The sequence below is a fragment of the Dicentrarchus labrax genome, unplaced genomic scaffold (genome assembly GCF_905237075.1).
Source record: "Dicentrarchus labrax unplaced genomic scaffold, dlabrax2021, whole genome shotgun sequence".
Taxonomy (NCBI): domain Eukaryota; kingdom Metazoa; phylum Chordata; class Actinopteri; family Moronidae; genus Dicentrarchus; species Dicentrarchus labrax.
In genome coordinates, this window is record NW_026136711.1 from 9,801,835 (window position 1) to 9,822,203 (window position 20,369).

Here is a 20,369-nt window from a genome sequence, read left to right on the forward strand (position 1 = left end):
TTTATTATTATTATTATTATTATTATTATTATTATTATTATTAATAATAATAATAATAATATTAATATCAGTACATCAGTACATCAGTGCTAGACTACAAGGAAGACAGTCTATATCATGCCATAAGTAATGTCTTCTTAAGTTCCACAATCCCTGAATGGCTGCAATGGGTTCCCTGGTATTACAAAGCCTGTTGCCATTGAATGAGTGTATTTTGAATCCAGGTTTTGATAAGGAATTAGTTGGGTGATAAGCATTCAGGGAAATTCAATACACACTGAAACTGAAATGATTTTTTTATATGAATATCACAGGTTATCAGACATAAAGTGGCAGAAAAACACAGCTCTCTGGAACTTCAACATCGGCTCCAGTTTACGGAGGTCAAATCCTTGGCACTGATTTTCTTTGCCTGAAATCATCAGGTGTTCACCCACATTATACATACCCCTCCAATCATCTCAAAGTGTTCCTGCCTGCTGAAATCAATGGCTTTCCCATTGAAAAACCACTTGAAGATGGGACTCAGGGACGAATCACTGGACACCTCGCATGGCAACACAAGGCTCTGTCCCACGGTGGCGTCCAAACTCAAGGGTGGAACTATAATCCTGGTAGGCTCTACAGCATTATGGAGGAAAAAAAGGAGAAAATAATTTGTTACTATATGTAACACTGTATCTATATAAAATCCAGCCAAATGAAGAAGGTAATAAAGCTTAATTTGCTCAGAATAGTGAGACAGATTCTGCTCTATCAGTGTAATTAAGTAACCTTAAATAACTTCACTTAGGAAGCGAATGCCTCCCATAACTCAGTAATGAATAATTAAACACACTGCAATCACAATGTCAACTAAGAAGGAAAAAAAAGAGCACTCTCTCTATAATCATCATTATTTAAAAACCCAAATCTGAAAATGCTACAGCAGCTCTTTTTAAATTAAATGTTGGTGACAAAATATTCCTCACTCACAGCCGTAGATGGCGGTGGTTTGCCCCACTCCGCTACATGAACAATAACTCACAGCTGACAAAACCATGGATGACTTATACGTCTGTCAAACCGGCGGGAACATAAAACGGCTATATATTTCATTATCAATTTCATGCTTGAGCTAGTATTTTTTCCCTTTAACAAAAGTTTAAACCCATGGCTTAAAAGATACAGTAGTGAAAACCTGTGGAAAAAAAGGAAAATACCTTTCACCACCAGCGTTCCTGTGCTGCTGGATGTTCCAAAATGGTTTCTGGCCACACACGTGTACCTGCCTCCATCAGATTTAGAGATGTTGGTGATACGTAGAGTCCCATCCTCCATGATAGTCTGTCTGAGGAGAGGGACAAAACTGAAACCATCATAAGTTAACATCTCTCATTTGATTATTATTTATCATTTGAATATAAATATTAAATTAGTTGTTAATTGAATGAAATATGATGATACAAATTTAATTAACTACTTCCTGGTTGAGATATGATGTCATCTCTGAAGCCATTTGGACTCCCCCCCCATTTATTTCATTTTGAATGAAGGCTTCAGAATCTATTTCAAAAGACTATTTACACGCCTCAGAAGATAACAATTATCTTAGCTGAAGCAGAACAGATTTGCTGTAGGGTCAGCATAGTATTGACAGCACAGTAGCTTAAATGCACATATTAATTGGATACACAACAGGCCACCAGGGCCAGGCAGGAGGCGATAGGAAGAGGAGAGCAGGACTGGTGAGAGGCAATTTGAATGGGATCTTTACCTGCAGCCTTATCGCGCTACAACACGTGGCGATAGTATCAACATGCTATAAGCCATTTCTGAAAACTAATAACGTGGACACATGCATACAGAAGCATTGCACTTGTCAGGCTGGTCTCAAATAAAGTGGGAGTCTGATGAGAGTGCTTGAAAGAAACACGACTATAACAACAATTACACAGAGGAATGTTGACCCCATTGTTGTCTGAATGAAACAGCTTGTGACTTACTTTCAGGAACTATATTTCCCTTTGTATATATATATTTATATATATATATATATATAAAGGCATACTATATATATTTTCTGTTCTTCTATGAATGTATTTATATTTTATTGTGTGTAGCATGAAGGGAGTGTAAACTTTACACAAGCTTGTGTTGCATAATGATAAATACATTTCCTTCATTTCTTGATTCCAATATGTTTTGCTCTGTCCTTTACAGTACTTGTCTATGACTAATGTTCAATTCTATCATACATTTATTGCAAATACAAACCAGAAAAAAAAAGATTTCTGCCCTGAATAGCATTTGTAGATGTTACTTTTAGGCTGCAAATAGTGGACTAGGGGTCCACCATTATAGTCGACGCTGACATTTAGAAAGCAGGGAGGCCAATGTCTAATGCAGATATCAAAAAAAAAAAGTCATGTATAATTCTATTATTCCATGTACATTACAATCTAATATACATGGTTATCTTAGCCAGTAACATGTTGTCACTGGTATTTAAGGGAGAGTGGGGTACTGTGTGTCAGAAGCGACATCATTCAACTGCATTGTTCTCTACAATATAACATAATACAGAATATATTTAATGCCAGCCAGTAACAGTTTTAGATTAGATTTGATGTTATTTAAGATGGGAGAAACATGTTAACATTCAAAAAGGACGATCATTCAATAAAAAAAAATTACATTTAAAGTCAAACTCGAACTCGAAGTTTTGCCAACCTGTAATCCTTTGTTGAGAGAATTTACTTTTCTACTTTAGAAAAACTCAATCATTTGAATTTTAGAAATGAAAAACGTTGTATTCCGAAAAATGTTCAGATTGAGCTGTGAACCCAATTTTTATTATTCAAAAAGAATTGATGTAAAAGTTTTTCAAATTCACAACAATTTAAGTTACCAAAACAAAAAAATTAAAGTTTTTCTAAAGAAGAAAAGTAAATTATAAATTATTATTAGTTTATTTAAAAAGCGTGCATAAAAGTTCAAATGTTGTAGAGTTCCACCACTTGTCAGTGTCACGCTTGACTCAGAAAATCAATCAAATAGAGCAAGAGGCGGGCCCTACTACCACTTCCTTCCTGTTTCGAAGCCATTTCATGTTCCAGTAAATAGGTTAGCAAGCTAGGTAGCTGTTTGACTGTGAGAGAGCTACACCTCTTTGTGTAAAGAGCTAGGGTATTACTCATCTAGAGCTTGACATCTGCTTGAATCCACTATTTTTTTCCCAGTAAACATATTTGATTATTCTTTCTGCTCCACTGGTGCAACAGCGTTTTTTTCCCTGACACTCTTTGCCAAGTCGTTTTTGAAGTGGTCCTTCCTGTAGCGATGCGTCTCTGTGTGATCGGCCCCTAAGAGGGGGCAGCCTGTGTGTAGCCTGACAGGTAATAACTGAAGGCGTCTCAGAAGAGTGTATCAACATTTGTATCAATTCAGATCTTCCCTCCTCTGGCCTAGCAGGACAATAAGATACTGCTCAGAGAGACTTCAGTAAGAAAATCCACCTGAAACAATAAAATTGAGGGGACAAACAGAGGATTTTAAGAAGTGACATGTTCCCCACATCCTCATTGGAAATTACACCTTTGTTTGAAATACTTCACATTCTAGCCTCCACCAGTTATTTTGGCGCTTTGGCCCTACCCATACAAGTCGGAAAGCATGTAAACATATGCATAAATGAGGCAGATAATGCTCTCCTGTTGTGACCTTTGAATTCAGTAAATCAAACACAAATGCTGTGAGCAGCCAGCTCAAAAATCAAACAATTTCACATTGGCTCCCAAGAATAAATATGTATTCACTCGAGCCGAGCTGAGACCCAGAGAGCATGTCTGACACAGGGTGCTTTGTGCTGATTTATTGACAAAAATATCCAACGCTGAGTGATGGAGGCGCACTGAAAACATGACCTGAGGGGCAATGAGCTGCAAAACAAATAGAAACGTAAAGAACTATCTGCTTTGTAGACAAACTCCGTTCCATGCTGTGAATTTCTATTCTTTCCCAAATGCACGGCCTGGGTAATTTTTTTCCCTTATCTCATGGCCAACCCATGGAAAACATGATAACTAATCAATCCCCAAGTCACATGTTGAGCCGGGGCCACTGAGTTACGGAAAGTCTATGGAAATATGGCTGTACATATCGATCTGAGCCAGAACCCAAAAGAAAATGAGAAAGGAAGAAACAGCAGGAGAGCAGCTTCACACTTTAGACTTCATCTGACACATATCCACCATGCAAATTAACACTACAAAATTAGATTCAGCATATGCCACAGTGCTAAGAAAGTGCATTAAGGTGCACTGTGGTCAGACTGTCATAACTCTCTATTTCCTGCAATCTTTTTAGCATCTAGAGTTTGCTCTTTGATGGAGAAAATTTGATACTCAAACCACTGTATTTCAAAATGTTACATCTCCCCAGTATAATGATTATGTTGTTATCTGAAATAAGACATTTAATTGAAAATCAGTTGCTGGTTAGCGGTTTTCCAAAGAAAATCATAATTAACTGAGTAAAATCCCTTTTTATTATCCAACTAAAGCCATATAAAGGCTCACAAATGATTTTGTATTATTATTACATGTTTCTGATCATTCACTCACATCTAAGCATTGAAATGAACGAGCATGAACCGTATTAACCAAAAAGATTATTGTTGTACACCTTGCTCAGGTCTCCTGCCAGCAAATTTAAGTGAGCTGTAAGGTTTATCTTCCAGTATTCACGATGGGGACACAGGTTAATGAATTCCCACCAAAAGATTCATCAAAAGCATTTGCGCTAATGAAAGAAATTCAGTGAAATGATCCGTGCCCCGGATACAGCCGTTTAAGGTGAGGATTCTTCCATTTGCAACTTTTTCTAGTGAAACTCATTTTAGAAACTCCTCTACAACACTGAGCTTAATCTTGTTTTGCTGCGTTAGCACAGAGTTCAACAATCATAAGTAATGTAATCATAACAATTGCAGCTGTCATATTGTATGTTGCTTTAAATATGCACATGATCACTACATGATATCGGGGTAAAAGACTGACAATATAAAATAATACAAAACTTCCAGTTAAACTTAGTATTGGAGGAAGTACTGGAGAAAGAAATAACTTCATAGACATTCTAAATTACCCATTCTGAAACAGCTAATTATACCCCCGTTGGGAAGTTGCTAAAGTTGCTGCCTGAAGAGAACAACGAAGCAAAGCTCTCAAAGAAAATTGACGCTATTAAGTTAATTATACAGCTTGAGACTGACATGGCATGATGGTGTTTCACAAAAGACATGGTTGCGATTGTGTGACTGATGATGGGCATCATTGCGTTAAGAAATTACCTAATTATTCCCATATTCTGTCTTCTGTATGTAGGGCTAAAATAATGATGTCAGCAATGGGACCTGTTGAGTTTCAGTTTGGAGCGTCTTTCTGAGATTATCAGATCTGGCTTCAGTCCTAACAGTGCTGCAAGTGAATTCATGCTAGACAGTGATTTCCACTGCTGCAACTGTTGTAGAGTATTCTGGAAACTGTTTGAGTCTCTTTACTTTTTGGACCTTTCTGTCAGCTACCCAGTCCAGTCCCTGTTTACCTGAACCTACATGAACATTTTATGTACTCTACTCTTTTGCCAAACCTTTGATGAAAGCAGATCTCATACTGCGCTTGAACTCTGTTGGCTCTTATTGTGTGTATTAGGCTCTGCTAAAGCCGAGCGCAGCAATAAACTGTTTCTTTTAGCTTGCAGGTGTTGCCTCAGACCTTAAATCATGACATGGTGTGGCCTGTCATGTAGCCTGAGGTGGAGTTTCAGTGAAGGATGTAGTCAGATTGTTTTTCTCTGTGGTTTTCACACAGAGAGCGTCCCTGCAGGATCTCTGTTCTACATCCAGCACTTTGACTGCCTTGAAGAGCAGTGAAACTGTGGGACACTGGATGTTTTGAAGTTTCAAACAGCTAAATTCATCTTGTGCCTTAAAAAATAGATAGAGTCAGGATCGTGGCCTCATTCTGACATTAAGTAAAAAGGCACCAGACAAAACTAATATATGTCAACAGGAAACCAACATATTTTTCTATGTGAAGCATAAGGTATCTATCTAAAATAAAAAGTGCAACCCTACAACATTGACTTCCAAAGTCCCCTTGAACAGAGGCATAAATAACAACGAATCCTAGAAATGAAAATGACCACATGAGAAAAGCCTTTAACAGATGCCATCGGTAGCATGAGCAGCAGTGCATACAGTACCCTACCTCTTGCTGTCCTTCAGGAGCTCGCCTCCTCTCCACCAGGAGATTGTGGCTCTGGGGGAAGCGTGGGGGCGACACTCTAAGACCACCTCGCCCCCCCTCTGGATCACTGTGGACTTCTTCACGGGTCGGCGAGTGAAGTCAGGTGGGGAGGCTGAGAAACAGACCCGTGTTAAGGCCATTTGTCTCGCTTCGTGGAGGGGCAACAGCTGTGCATCAGCAGAAATGTCAAGTGCATCACCAGCAATTACAGAAATGATATTTCACCGGCTTATTGTATGAAAGAATTATGTAAATGAAACAGCGAGGCCATGGCTAAGTGAAGAGCCGGTCCAGAATCTATTTATTTATTCATTTACTTTCAGAAAGGAAGCACTTTCATGCCACTGACAGCACAATGCACAGACAGTATGTCTCTGCCTTCAATTCAAGTCATTGTAAATGATACAGAGCAAACAAAGTGCTTACCTACAACCTTAAGCTCAGCACTGGCATAGACAGCTCCTTGTTCATTGTCTGCCACACACTGATACATCCCAGAGTCTAACAGACTAATCCTGGATATGGTCAGTCTACCAGCTTCCACGTGGATCCTCCCCTGCAAACCAGGCCAGCTGATTAATGTCTGATAACATCTTTCACTCATTTATTTACAGTTTTTTGCAAGATGAATGCAAGCTTTTGGATGATCTTTAAGGGTTTTAGCTGTTCAGTAAGATTTGTTACCGAATTACTTCTGTCTGTGGTGTCTTACCTCTGCTGTTAGTGGCTGGCCGTTCTTCAACCATTTGTATGTAGCCCTTGGCTTACCGATGGCCTTACATTCCCACTGCAGATTAGCATCAATTGCCATGTGAGCATCTTTCAGTGTCTGGACCCAGTGCAGCTGTTCAACATCTGGGAAAAATACCACTGATTATGAATATTTATTGAGAAAAATGTCAAAATTCTATTGCAGATGTATTTCACTTTTACCAATATCTGACTGCTTTGTAATGAGTAGGAGCAGATGAGTTTAATATCTCCCTATACTTTTTTATGATAATATGCATTGTGGAGCTAAAACATGGACTGCAACACCCTGGTCAATTTTATCAGTTTCCCAAAATCATGTGGAGAGGTTATTTTTTATTTTTTTATTTTTTTCAAATACATGGGTCATGGGTTATTGCTTTTAATGTGAAGTAAATATCTGCCTCATTTTAACCGCTGGAATGGTTTTGCGGTCTCTGGGTCAGATATACATACATTGTAGGCCATGGCAAATTTGTACTGCTTATTTCAATCAATTTGCACTCGCAATCTGCGTGTAATTAGCTTGTGTAATTTACTAAAGCAGCAGCTCATTATGCAATCAGTGCATGGGACAGAACTGCAGTCTGCAGTAGGTGCAGCAGTTCAATTGAACTCCAAAAAATTCTAGTACTCAGTTAATTACAATACGGCCTGATTTGTTGGCCTTCTTTCATTATTAAAGCAACAGCGGTCAATAAATCAGGAAGCAAAAGAAAATATAAGTGAGAGAGAGACGTAAGACAAGTAAGGCTGAAGGAGATGATACTGATTCGGATGTCTCGCTACAACACTGAGGTAAATGTAACCAAAATCAAACTCAAACTCAAAAACAATGTAGCCTACAGTGATTTTACACTTCACTGATTGTGGAGTTCAAGTTTAATGAGTTCAAAACCATGACTACTTTTCCCTCCTTATCGGATGTTCTAAAATAGTGTGACATATTGTTCATTTAGTCATTGATTTTCTTTCTACGAATCTATTTTAGTTATGTAGCTTTTATTCATTTATCTATTCTGTGCCAACTGACTGACTGCAGCTTTCTACATGATTTGGTGGTGTGCTCACCTTTTGTCTGCTTCTGCAAGTTTTCCTTTCCCACCACAACCTCATTTTCAGTACAATTACTACTACCCTTCAGATATGCTGGATTTCCCATGCAAAACCTGAATTCACAATCAACCACAAGTAACTCCTTCTGCTCTTTTCATGATCTGACCTTGAATGCATAGACTTTACTGGTGACAAACAGAGAATGCTTCAGATGACAAGCGAACTATCAAAATAATGGATGCCATTAGGAGCACTAGAACAAGCCAGAGGAAGCGGATTTGTAGAAGAATAAACAAAACTTAAATACCGTGTTTTTGCGGAATAACTAGTGTATAGTTATTCAAATAGAATAACTCTAGTACATTCTCTATTTCAGTCAAGTAGCAATACTGCTACATTTCCATATGTATTTCGTACATTGTGCAAAACAAAAACATTTTGCAGATGACACCCAACTTAAACATGTCAATAATTGGATGTGCCTGAACTTTGTTTCAGCTAAACACAAATAAAACTGAAATACCTGTCTGTGGTGCGAAAGAAAAAGGCTGGGGCACAGCTCAAAACAAAAACCAAAACTCTTAGATGTCACCCTTGTCTGGTCATAAAGACCAAATCATATCTAAACTCCATTAAAAGGTGTCACTCATTTCTATCACAGAGCACATTAAAAGCAGGTTGTACAATGGTTGTTTTGTCCAATAGTTCTGAATTGAGCTGCACGTAGGAGGTAGAGAGGTTAGGTTGGTGTGTAGTTGCTTAGTCATCTTCTAGCGAATACATGTTCTATAACAGCCAAATTGTATTTCCTCAAGAATAACCTTTAGAAGGATTAAGCACTATTACACAATGAGACGATAAGGTGGCTCTTAAACGTAACTAATGCTTTAAAGAAAACTGCTCCGTATGTAGGCCTAGGCTTTTCTGTGAACTAATTTCCCCTCATTTATTAGGAAATGTCTGACAAGATTGCCTTTAACTGTTGAGGAGAGATCATGACTTTATAGTTTTTGACAAGAATATAGTGGGGAAGTGTATCAATGTAAACTGTATTTGTAGACTGGCTAGGACATTTGATTGCAGTGTGTATGCTGCTTATATTACAAACGAATACAGTACATGTGTAAGTAGATGTATGTAATATTACTTACTATCATATATGTGGTATTACTTTCACTTTCTATTGATTAACAAAACATGATGTTACTGCAGTCATTTTTTTCCCTATAAACCCCAGGAAGAGTAGCTGTTGCATTGGTAACAGCTAATGGGGATCCAAATAAATAAACAAAAAATCTATATTGGTGTAATCATGGAGTGAGAGTGAACACTTTGAAGGCAAATCAAATCAATAATTAAGTCTGCATAGTAAGAACTGGAGGATTCATGTCCATGTAAGACTGTGTACTTGGAAAGAAACTAAGAATCACCGGCTTCCAGTCATATCACAGAGTTTGAATACTTGTCTGTAAATTTAGGACATAAATACATCTCTGACCTTGTTTTACCTAATGACCCCTCTTGGCCTCTCAGGTAGTTTGTTAACAGAGTCCAAATTAAACATGGAGAAGCAGTAATTAGTTACTTTGCAGCACAGAACCGGAACAAACTTTGACTTCTTTTAAATCAGCTTCTTTCATGTTCTTCACTGCCTTTGCCCTAATTATTTTCCACCTTTTACTTCAATTTATTTCTCTATCTATATGTATGTATGTGTATAGGTATGTGTATATATACACATAAATATAATTTGTTTTAAAGGGTCTATCTTTTGATTTGTGTTTTAATGCTTTCAACGGCGTATCACCTTTTGAGTGCATTATGTAAAGCACTTTGAATTGCATTATGCTAAATAAACTTGCCTTTATGTAAGCACTATTGACACCAAACTAGATGTCTAAGTTTTAAAGCAGAAACCGTACAAGTTCTCAAATAATTTGACCTAAACTAATTAATAGACTTCATCTTTTTTGGTTCTTTATCAACACGTACAGCAGACAGACACATTGCAGACTCTCACTCATATGTCTGCCTATAGAGGACAGCTGCGAATATCCACTGAAGTAAACGCTGCTTTCCTAAAACATCCAAATGATTCATTCAAAGCAGTTTGACAGCTGCTTCTTTCTGATTCTATGGAGGTGGCAGACTTATCCTGACATATGAGTAATCTCATTTTCTACTTGAAGCTACTGGTTAATAGAAATATTCCCTGTGCCAGGGGAGATCTTTAACGTTGTCATCACAAAAAAGCACAGATAATGAGCACAAATTAAGTCCAGATTATCCCCGCATTATAAGGCTTTCATGCTGAGAAAATAACTCAATTAGTTTAGACAGAACAAATAATAAAGCACTTGAGATCGTTTTCCAAAAAATGCAAACACTAAATAATTATATAGTAAAGTGCTAGATATTAAACAGTAGTGATTAAGGACTCATCTGCCTGAAACAGGAAGCACAAGTACAACTGCTTTCTTACTGTGGAATAGAAGTTGCCCTCTGGCAACATTTCGTCCTCTGCTGTTTTCGGCTATACACTCGTACACGCCGGCGTCCTCTGGGCGAAAATATGGAATTTCCAGAACCCCACTGGAGTGGTTGATTTTAATCTTGCCAGGGAGTGGATTTCCATCAGCTCTTCTCCATGAGATGGAAGGCACGGGGCTGCAGAGGTCACACACAAAAGGTCACGCTGGCCACATGCTCCTGCTCACACTGGCCAGACGGACTGCTGCCGTGTTTGTCAGCCCGCTTGACGTTACAGAGGATGTCTGGCACGAATTTAACAATACAATGTGAGGGCTGCACCGTGCTAATGTTTCTGACACTTACTTTCCTAAGGCAAAGCATTCCAGCTTCACTGATGATCCTTTAGAGACGTGAAGGGTGTCAGGGAACTGAACCTCAATCTTTGGCTCGTATTCACCCATCACCACTGCATGAGGGATAAAAGCAAATCACATCAGTCAAAACACAAAACATGGACATGCAGTTTGCTGTAATTCATATTGGATGTAAGAGCTGTGGCACGGATGACACTGGCAAAGAGAAAGCGCGCGTGTTGACGCCATATACAACAGTGTTTGGCTTAGCGGATGGATGAGTTTGGATTACATATCTGCCTCAGCTCAAATCTGGAGTGGTACACATAAACGGTCCTGATGGGGTTTAGTATGTGTGGCAAGCTCCTTGCTGTGTGTGTGTGTGTGTGTGTGTGTGTGTGTGTGTGTGTGTGTGTGTGTGTGTGTGTGTGTGTGCCTGCGTGCAGTTTTGTCATCGTAGACTACATTTCTGGTTATGTAAATATGTGCCTTCATGCAGATAGAGAGGGTTTCTCGCATACATAACCCTGTATAGTTCAGAGGCTTTAGGAGGGTGCAAAAACCTTGCTGCTAAGCAAAAGCAAAAACTGTGTCATGCTCAAGACAAGCGATTTATCTCCTCGCCCTCCCTCAGACAGAGTGTGTCAGTTCAGTGTGCAAGATAACCAGGAAGCAGCCGAGGCGAACTGGGTATGCTTACCATCCCTCCGCACCACCACAGGGGTTGGAGAGCTGAACACTGTGGCATTGGTCATCATGTTTCTCACCACACACGTGTAGTTCCCGACATCTGAGGCTTCGACTTTGGCTATGTACAAGTTGCCCGTCCTCTGAGAGATAAAGCGACGGGCATCCTGTCGCAGGAAGCTCCGCTGTCCATTGAAAACCCATGAATATTTGATCTCTGGAAGAAGAAAAAAATACATACAAATAAAATATACCTTTCAGTGACATTCCCAAAATGACCAGTACTTTAAGACCTGTAGTACTTATATGGGAAGAGATATTATTACAAATAAATTATGAGATATTTTATTTCTCTGCCAAAAATATAGTTATAAGATGACTTCAAAGGATAAGGTGGTGATATTTTATATTTTTCTTCTTGTCAACAAATCCCATGAAGAGACAAAACCATTGATGAATTGATTGTACAAAGTATGCCTATTTAAAGGCTCAGCAAAAACTTAGAGAGTCCTAAGCTTTTTTAGTTAAAGCAGCCATAAGGAACTTTCAGTTTATGTTGATTCTGGAGGCCCCTGTGGACAAAAGCAGTGCTGTTTCCACCACCTTGTTCCGTCAGAATTCAACAAAATCCAGCCCGGTGGCAGGCGTTACAGCAACTACATAGAAATAGCCAGTCTTTTTCTGATTTGTTTATGTAGGCCATATAGAGGCATAAATATTAAAGTGAGACTGAGTTAAAAACTGCTTATGTAAACAGAATATGTGGGCAGGGTTTTAATTATGAGAGGGGGCTGATCAGAGTGGGTGTGGCTTTGCCGAGCTATGGCACTGTAGAGAAACCTGTAGAACCTGTTGGCCTCTACCCGAACTTCAATCACCAACCCAGTGAACAGAGAGAAATTAAGAAATTAATAAACCCACTAAACTGTGCTATTTACTATGACTACGGCTGTGGCTCAGGAGGTAGAGCAGGTTGTCCACTACATTACGACATATATTCGGCCTATAGCAAGCGAGAGAACAATTAACACCGGAACAAAGGATCAGATCTTGGGTCTTTAAATACAACATATAAATCCTCAGCCACACTGTTGCCCTGGGTGACGTGTTCTTTTATTGCACTGAACATTGCCACTGTAGTCAATCAACCTGCTACTGTAGATACTAAATGAACCCACAAAATGTGTATTAGTCTACAACTGAAAATAGTCCCCAACAATTATTCTTTCTGAGTAACCTTTGAAGAAAATTATGCCCAGCTGTTTTTGATAATAATTTCTCTTTAAGAAAAAGTTTCAAGTATTATTTCTTACTCATTTGTAAAGACCTGTGTCTGTGACCTATGAACTGGCTTGAGAATGAGTGCCACAGACTGGGTATAGGGAAGTCAGAAAGGATTGAGAGATGGACTGAGGTCGAGTTCCGACAGACAGCAGCACTGTGTGACATAACGCAGCCCACTCATTCTTTTGAATTGAACCTCTGTGTTGCTCAGCGGGGTGTAGACACACGGGACTCCGACAAAACAATGCAGGGTCGTCCGGTAGTGAAGTCCATCAATCAAATATGTGCAAGCATACATTTGTCTTTGTAATTCTATTGTGTACCTTACGAGTGTTGTAAACTCTGCCCTGTAGTACTGTAAAATGCTGTGCTGTGTTTAAGCCTTTAAACTCATATTTCATTGTCTCACTGGTACCTGAAGAAAACATGGCTTTCGGTCTGAATCCCTTTAAGTGTGATTTAATAAGATGAGATGGAATAGAACAAAGATGGAATTTGCATTAGATAGTAACATGCAAGGCCGCATGTGTGTGTCTGGTTTATTGTTCTATAACTCTTATCAGTAACAAGGAGGATTCATGTCAAAACAAAGACTGTAAAGGAATAATAAGGATGTCAATGTACCAGTGTAAAACACATACACTGCCAGAGAGAGAGAGAGAGGGGGAGAGATGTCTGCAGGGACTGCAGAGTGAACTTGGCTATTAGTGCAGCCCTCCTGTATCAGACACATGACATTCTGCAGTCAGCCCTTTTGACTGGGCAGACGGTAGAAAGTCCCACTCGCTTCCTTGAGGGAAAACAGTGAATTAAAATCATTTACAGGGAAAGTCAGGGCGGAAACTGACAGACCTTTCATGATTAGGGACTATCAGAGACTGGGTCGGTTTGTGAGCTGCAGTCTCACAGCAACAGAGGACTCGCAGGCACATAATCTCATGTCCTCTGATGGAGTTTGACTCTCAGCATGGCTCCTTTTAGACCACTTACCTATTGATTGCTCAACGAAGCTTCAGATGATTCCTCTTTTAATAAGGTGCTCCTCGAGTGGTGCATCAACAAGCATTAAAGAAGCTTTGACATAATTTCAACCTTGTGGCAATAAAAAAAAAACACACCCTCTTGCCCCATTTGTCAATTTTAAAACACCTGAAGCTAGCGTTATCGTGTAGTGCAAATCCTGTCAAATGTGTTCATATGGTCTGTTTAAGAGGAAAAAATAAAGACATGGAGGATTTTAAGGAGGGAGGGAGGGAAGGCTGGAGGGCAAATTGCTAAAGTGTGGAAATCCCGCGTGGCCACAGGATTCAGCTGGCAACAGAGAGCAGAGAAAGGCTGGTACGCTGGCGTGAAATTGTGCTGGTGGGCACCGAATGGCTGCAGGAGTGCGGACCACTTTGAGGGTCTGCTAATCAGCAGCACACAGACACATGAGCCGACTCGCAGCTGTGCCACGGGATAAACGCTCCCCCGGCCACAGCAGCCACCAGCAGCCTTTATTACCCAAAGATAACCTGCCCACATCAAGAAAAAAAAAAAAGAGACAGTTGGGGAAGTGGAGCACTGGAGACTTTATAGATGACAGCATGGTCACAGATCATATGGGCGAGGAAAAGTGAGCTCAAGGTTAAGAAGTGCCGGGCTATGAACTATAGATGTGAAGGCATGGGTCTGGGCAGGTAGTGTGGTGGCTGGTCATAAAAAGTTCCCTCTGTCTGACAGATAAGGAGAAGTGAGAGGAGCAGTGTGTCAGAGTTCGGGAAGAAGAGCAGCAAAAAGAGAAGGAGGGATGGTATAAAAACAAAAGATTCACAGCAGTGTTACAGAGAGATAATAAGCAGCAGAGTGAGGAACAATAAAGATTGCTGAGGCAAGCAGGAGTGCAAGACCACAGCAGACAATGCAGAAGAGTCAGGACAGAGTGCCGTACCTCCGTAATGGGGGGGAGGGCCGCAGAGCAGAACCACGGCTTGACCCTCTCTCACCGACACAGTGTTCCTTGGCTTCCTGCTGAAGTTCTGCAGAACTGTTGGATATGAAATAAAAATAAAACGTCAACTTTTCAGGGTTTGGCAGCTGTAATAACTTTACCTAAAGGTGACATCCGAGGAAGGGCATTTCATTCTGCAGAATATTTCCCTGTCCGTTCACATTGCTTGCAAGCCAAACCCGAGACTCCCCTGTTAATATCACAGCACGCGCAGAAGATCGGGTACAAGAGGGTGCACCAAAGTGCTCCTCACCAAATCGAGCTTGAGAGATTACTTTCACCTTTAATTAAATGCTGCTGTGCAGTGCGAGAGAATAAACAGTGGGAAGACATATCAGTCCCAAAGTCTTAGAAATACCAACCAAGTCCCAGGAGGGAACAGGCAAATATCAGCAGTGGTCAAACCAGAACTGGACTGATTAAAGAATCCCTCATATCAAGACATAGTGCTCTTTCTTTCATGTATTCCACTACGCTACAAATTATAAAGATTAGTGTGAACAGGTAACACAGTCATTTCAGACACTGACATTCAATCTGAAGAAATTCCAGAAAAAACTGAAGATGACCATGGACAGCTTTGTGACGCTACTTTTTGGAATTGTATTGTGTTTGTTGTTAAACGTTAAACAGCACATGCAGGAAACATCTTGGAATTCACATTCAACATGCATGTGTATGTGTGGAATATGTAATGTATTTTTGTCATGTTTCAAAGACACAGTAAAGTCAGCTTAAAAGGACACTCAGGGCTCTTTATTCGTGAACCCTGCGGCGCGGCGCTCATCGCCCTGCTCAGTGCGTCAGGGCTGCCAAATGCACTTATGGTATTTTCATGGACAGGCTCCCCTGGCTCACCTGAGGCACACTTAGATACGGGGTGGGATCAGAACAAATACATTATCATACGTTAAGGGTGGGTGTGTTAGAGGTTGTGACAATCACGGCCAATCACATTCTCTACTTTAATCCCCCTTAAACACAGGGCTCTCCCCATCATGACACACTGACAGTTTGGGAATCCTGTAGAGCTTTTTTCCTCAGAGAAGGTTTCAACATGAATATATAGAAATATTCAGCAGCCAAGAGCATGATGTCTCCTTTTAGACTGAATTCACATTTCTGGACATTGGTTGAAGATCCAATGTTTATCATATTTTATTTGTTATCACAGTGATCCATACAATACCTATGCCACTGTAGTGCATTAAAGCTGCAGTAGGTAACTTTAACAAAAAAAACTTTTTGTTATATTTGCTAAAACTTTCACTATATCCTGAGAGTAGTACATTAGACAGATTATCAGTGAAAAAATCAGTTTCCTCTGACTCCTCCTAGAGCTCCTAATGGGGTTTGCAATAATCCCCCAGGCCTGAACAAAAACAACCAATCAGAGTTGAGAAGAATTATCCCAGGTCATCAAAGAATGACACTTTGGGAATGAGACTTTACAGTCAACTATCTTCTAGGCTCTTCTGTTTTCATTGAGGCTGTTTCAGGCCACTTACAGGGAGCATGTAAGCTAACCCTAACGTAGGGTAGTTGTATCTATATGTTGCCAGTTTCAGTTTTTAATATGCAATGTAAGGTTAAAATACTGTGTAAACAGTATTGTGTGTTTTTACCTTTAAAGATTTTACCTGTCTGTAAGATTTTTCCTGTTGGTAATTCTACATAAAATGAAATAAAAGACCTACAAGCATGGTTACAAAAGTAGTTTGACATTTCACTGACCAATTAAACCCAAGGGTTAATTTACCGACTGATAATAAAAATAATTATTAGTTGGAGCCCTATTCTAAATCATTTGCATAATATTACATAAAATCAAAGGACATTTCTGTAACAGTATGTACAATATCTAGAAGAATCTACATAAGACTCTACTCACATGCAAACTGGACTTTTGCCTCCCTGCTGACAACGGTCCCAAATGTGTTTGTGGCGATGCATTGATACACTCCTCCATGATTGATGACATGAGGATTATTGATCAACAGGTTCCCCTCCACAAGGTTGTAGTTTGGATCTGACTCTGTGTTTATTTCCCTCCCATCCACTTTCCACCTGTAGATACATTGCAAAGTAACCATCATCATCATCAAACACAACACCAGTTTCCTAGTCTGCCAATACTGGGAAGGAACCTATATTTTCATATTTCCATTGAATATTTGGAAAAAAATACAGAAAAACATCCCACACGGTCACACATGGTTAAAAAATGAATAACCCTCCTACTTCTAATGAATGTTTATGCTGAAATGCAAATGTGGCCAGTACAGTAACACAGGCAGGTATCAATTACAGCTCAGCAGAGCACTGTGTACCACACATTCACTGATGCTACACACTGTGGTCTCACCTTATATAGACAGTCAAAAGGGCATACGAAACACTTACCTATAATGCGGAGGTGGGTTTCCTTTTGCTTTGCAATTAATAAACACCTGTTTATCATCAGTGCTCAGTGGGAAAATACTGTCACTGGGCTCCTGGGTGAAGACAGGACCATGGCGTGTATTCTCTGTGTAGAAAAAACACATTAGCTGTACAATGGTGCTAAGGAAGTGACACTGAATTATTGCAAAAATAAATCACTCACCGCTCAGAAGACTGCATATAAACTCTACACCCATATAATTAAATGCCAACATGGCTCTTTGAGTGGATTCTGCATTGAATAAACCCTCTTGTGCACATGTCACCAGGCAGATAAAGCACTGCAGGGAGAGAGCAATTAACAAAAGATAACCCTGTGGCATACTGGCTAACTGGCATGTTCTATGCAGCCTTCAACACATCACTCATGAGGTTGTGTTTTATTTTCCTGCTCTCATTCAGTACAAGGATGCTTACATGCACAAGTAAGTTTACTAGTACAAATACCCAGCATAAGGTTATGTATCAATTGAAGCATACATGGTTTGGTAACCTAACTTCACCAATAACATAGTTTTCTTTTGAAATGTAAGTGCACTTACAGGAAATGGAAAATAAACTAGAATTACTGCACTACAGTTGTATGCCTTCACCTTGTCAAGTAGTATTTTATATTCATGTCTTTATGGAAGTTTAGTACTGTACTGATAAATATGTATGATTCCAGTGAATATACATTACAAATGTACTTGATTACTATGTAAAGATGGATTATTATATAGTATAGCTTCACAAAATGTGGTGTTTTTCTTTTCTCCTGACAGGTGAAACTCACTACTGCATGCTGCAATACAATTCCGAGGGTTAAGGAAATTCAGAATGCGGTAAATATGGACAGAATCTGCCCTTCTGTTCTTGAGTTATAGGGTTGAATAATGGACAGGAGTGTCACAGTGAAATTGATCTTTGACCTTTTGGGTAAAACATTCCGTCATTTCATCGTTGTAACCCATTAAACATCTGTGTGACATTTTGTCATAATTACTGCATCAATTAGAGTGATGACCAAAAATGTATTTGTTAAGGTCAATTTGAGGTCACAGCAAGATTTGACCTTTGATTCAAAAGTGTCTTCGATTCACTGTCTGACCAGTTGTGGAACTGAAACAATCTATTTTTGATGTATGGCCAAACACGTTTTTTCTTTTGACCTTTGACCACCAAATTTTAATATAAACATAATGCCTCTGTGCCGGCAATATTACTGCACTGATAACCCCACTCCCCCACACCACATTGTTCATTTACAATAATAACAGCAACACATTTAACATTCAAAATACAGGTTCCTAATGTCCGACAGCGGTAGACAAAGCTTTGCATTTCTAGCTGACTTCTGCCAATTTTGCAGACTAAGATGATAACTGTCACTAATCGGTTTTATCAGCTGTAGCTAGCTAGCCAATTAGGCAAATTTTTTCTGTATCAACACCTGTAATTAATGTAGTTAGTAAAAGATATGCTCCTCTCTTTGGCCATGGAAGTAACGCTGGTTTAGGTCACTACTGTAGTAAGTAAGCTACTTAGCCAGACGTGCTAACGACTGCAGCTGAAGTTAGAGCAGATAAACACACGTTTTAACCTATTCCTTCCACTTGTGCGGCCTTTATAGTATAGAGTATCGCCCCTTGTACAACACTTCAGCACACTGGGAAATCCAAAACTCGACTGGCCTGCTGCACCTATTTATGGTTGCTAAGCCTTGATTGGACAATTGCTGTTTGGGGGAGCTGAGCACGAGCTCTATTACTGGTGGTGATTCACTAAAAGCTAGATCTGCCACTCTTTATTTAAACTCACACTTAGCATCCCCTTCACTCTCTGAACTGCCATGCACATGCATCCAATCAAAACACAGATAGAAACTGGTCTAAGCTATATTACATGTCAGAAGTAATTAGAAAGATTGACAAGTAACCCGGGTGGCTACTTGAATTATGCTTTACTTCATTATGATCTTAATGCAAGCAGGATAACTTGGTTAAGGTGTGTATGGGAGAGTTGCAATACCAGAGTGTTGCCTTACTCTGGTTACAATCTAATTATTAGACAGTCTGCAAAGCACTTGTCTATCCGAATGTTGTTTGGGCATGTGTGCCTGCTCAGTCGAGCTTGTTGTTTTGGTTAGCTCCAGCCAAACGATCAATACACAGGAGTAATTAACCGGTGTTGCACTAATTACTCCCGTGAAATCTAACATTTCTTCAATAGATACTGGAACACTGGTGTCCACCCTCCCTTTCCTCTGAGACCGCGTGTCATACGCCGAACCGCACGCCGCTCATTTTTCTTTTTGTGCACTCGAGAGGATGAGATGCTTTTTTACACGTGCCTAACCTTGACTAGGACAAAGAGTGCTCCCTCCCGCATCATCATCATCATCATCATCATCCTAATGAGAGTGGGAGTCTTTGCCTCAGGTAAGGGCCTTGTTTCCCCAGCCTCCAAGGGAGGTGCTTCATTTTTACCCTGGTTGCGATGTCCTTTAAATTAAACAAATTAATGAACCTTTAATAGGCGGGCTATTTCACCTGGGAAATTATCCGGTGGTTTGTGTGTATGCCTGAGAACAGGCTTGCCCTGTAAACACACAACTGGACTGACCACTTGCACACATGAACACGCACGCACACAAATTATACCTAATTAGCTTTCATGTGAATGCATATAAATGTGAGCTCAACAGCAGGTATATGCATGTACAGAAGAGCGGGCGCTGCCATTTGTGTAAACCCCCACGCTCTTCTCTTGTGTTTGCAGGCTGCACAGATATACTCCAGTGAAACTGCTGACTTTGAGATGAGATGCTAAATCAATGGAAATGGAAGCTCACATAACACTACAATAGACCCCACTGCATATGCTGTATAAATTTAAATGTATTTGTTTGATGACTTGTAAACGGTTGGCTTAAGTTCAGTATACAGTATATCTGTCAAATGTGACAGTCGAGATTAAATCTCACTCGGCTGTCTAAGCTGCACAGGTTACCGTATCCAGACATAAAGTGAGAGCTCTTAAAGAGATTTTAACTCCTCAGCTGCA

At 39.8% G+C, this 20,369-nt stretch overlaps 1 protein-coding gene across 2 annotated transcripts in view; it reads right to left on the reverse strand.

Moving 5' to 3' along the window:
- Nucleotides 1-20,369, reverse strand: part of LOC127372374 (contactin-4) — a 110,355-nt gene that overhangs the window by 23,933 nt on the left and 66,053 nt on the right. For both annotated transcript variants that reach the window (XM_051416023.1, XM_051416022.1), the window contains 11 exons: nucleotides 17,286-17,409; nucleotides 16,774-16,949; nucleotides 14,823-14,918; nucleotides 11,622-11,825; nucleotides 10,932-11,034; nucleotides 10,579-10,763; nucleotides 7,003-7,145; nucleotides 6,717-6,846; nucleotides 6,252-6,402; nucleotides 1,203-1,330; nucleotides 449-621 (listed from right to left, as the gene is read on the reverse strand). In XM_051416023.1, coding sequence (XP_051271983.1) covers nucleotides 449-621; nucleotides 1,203-1,330; nucleotides 6,252-6,402; nucleotides 6,717-6,846; nucleotides 7,003-7,145; nucleotides 10,579-10,763; nucleotides 10,932-11,034; nucleotides 11,622-11,825; nucleotides 14,823-14,918; nucleotides 16,774-16,949; nucleotides 17,286-17,409 — 1,613 coding nt within the window. The remainder of the gene's footprint in view (nucleotides 1-448; nucleotides 622-1,202; nucleotides 1,331-6,251; nucleotides 6,403-6,716; nucleotides 6,847-7,002; nucleotides 7,146-10,578; nucleotides 10,764-10,931; nucleotides 11,035-11,621; nucleotides 11,826-14,822; nucleotides 14,919-16,773; nucleotides 16,950-17,285; nucleotides 17,410-20,369) is intronic.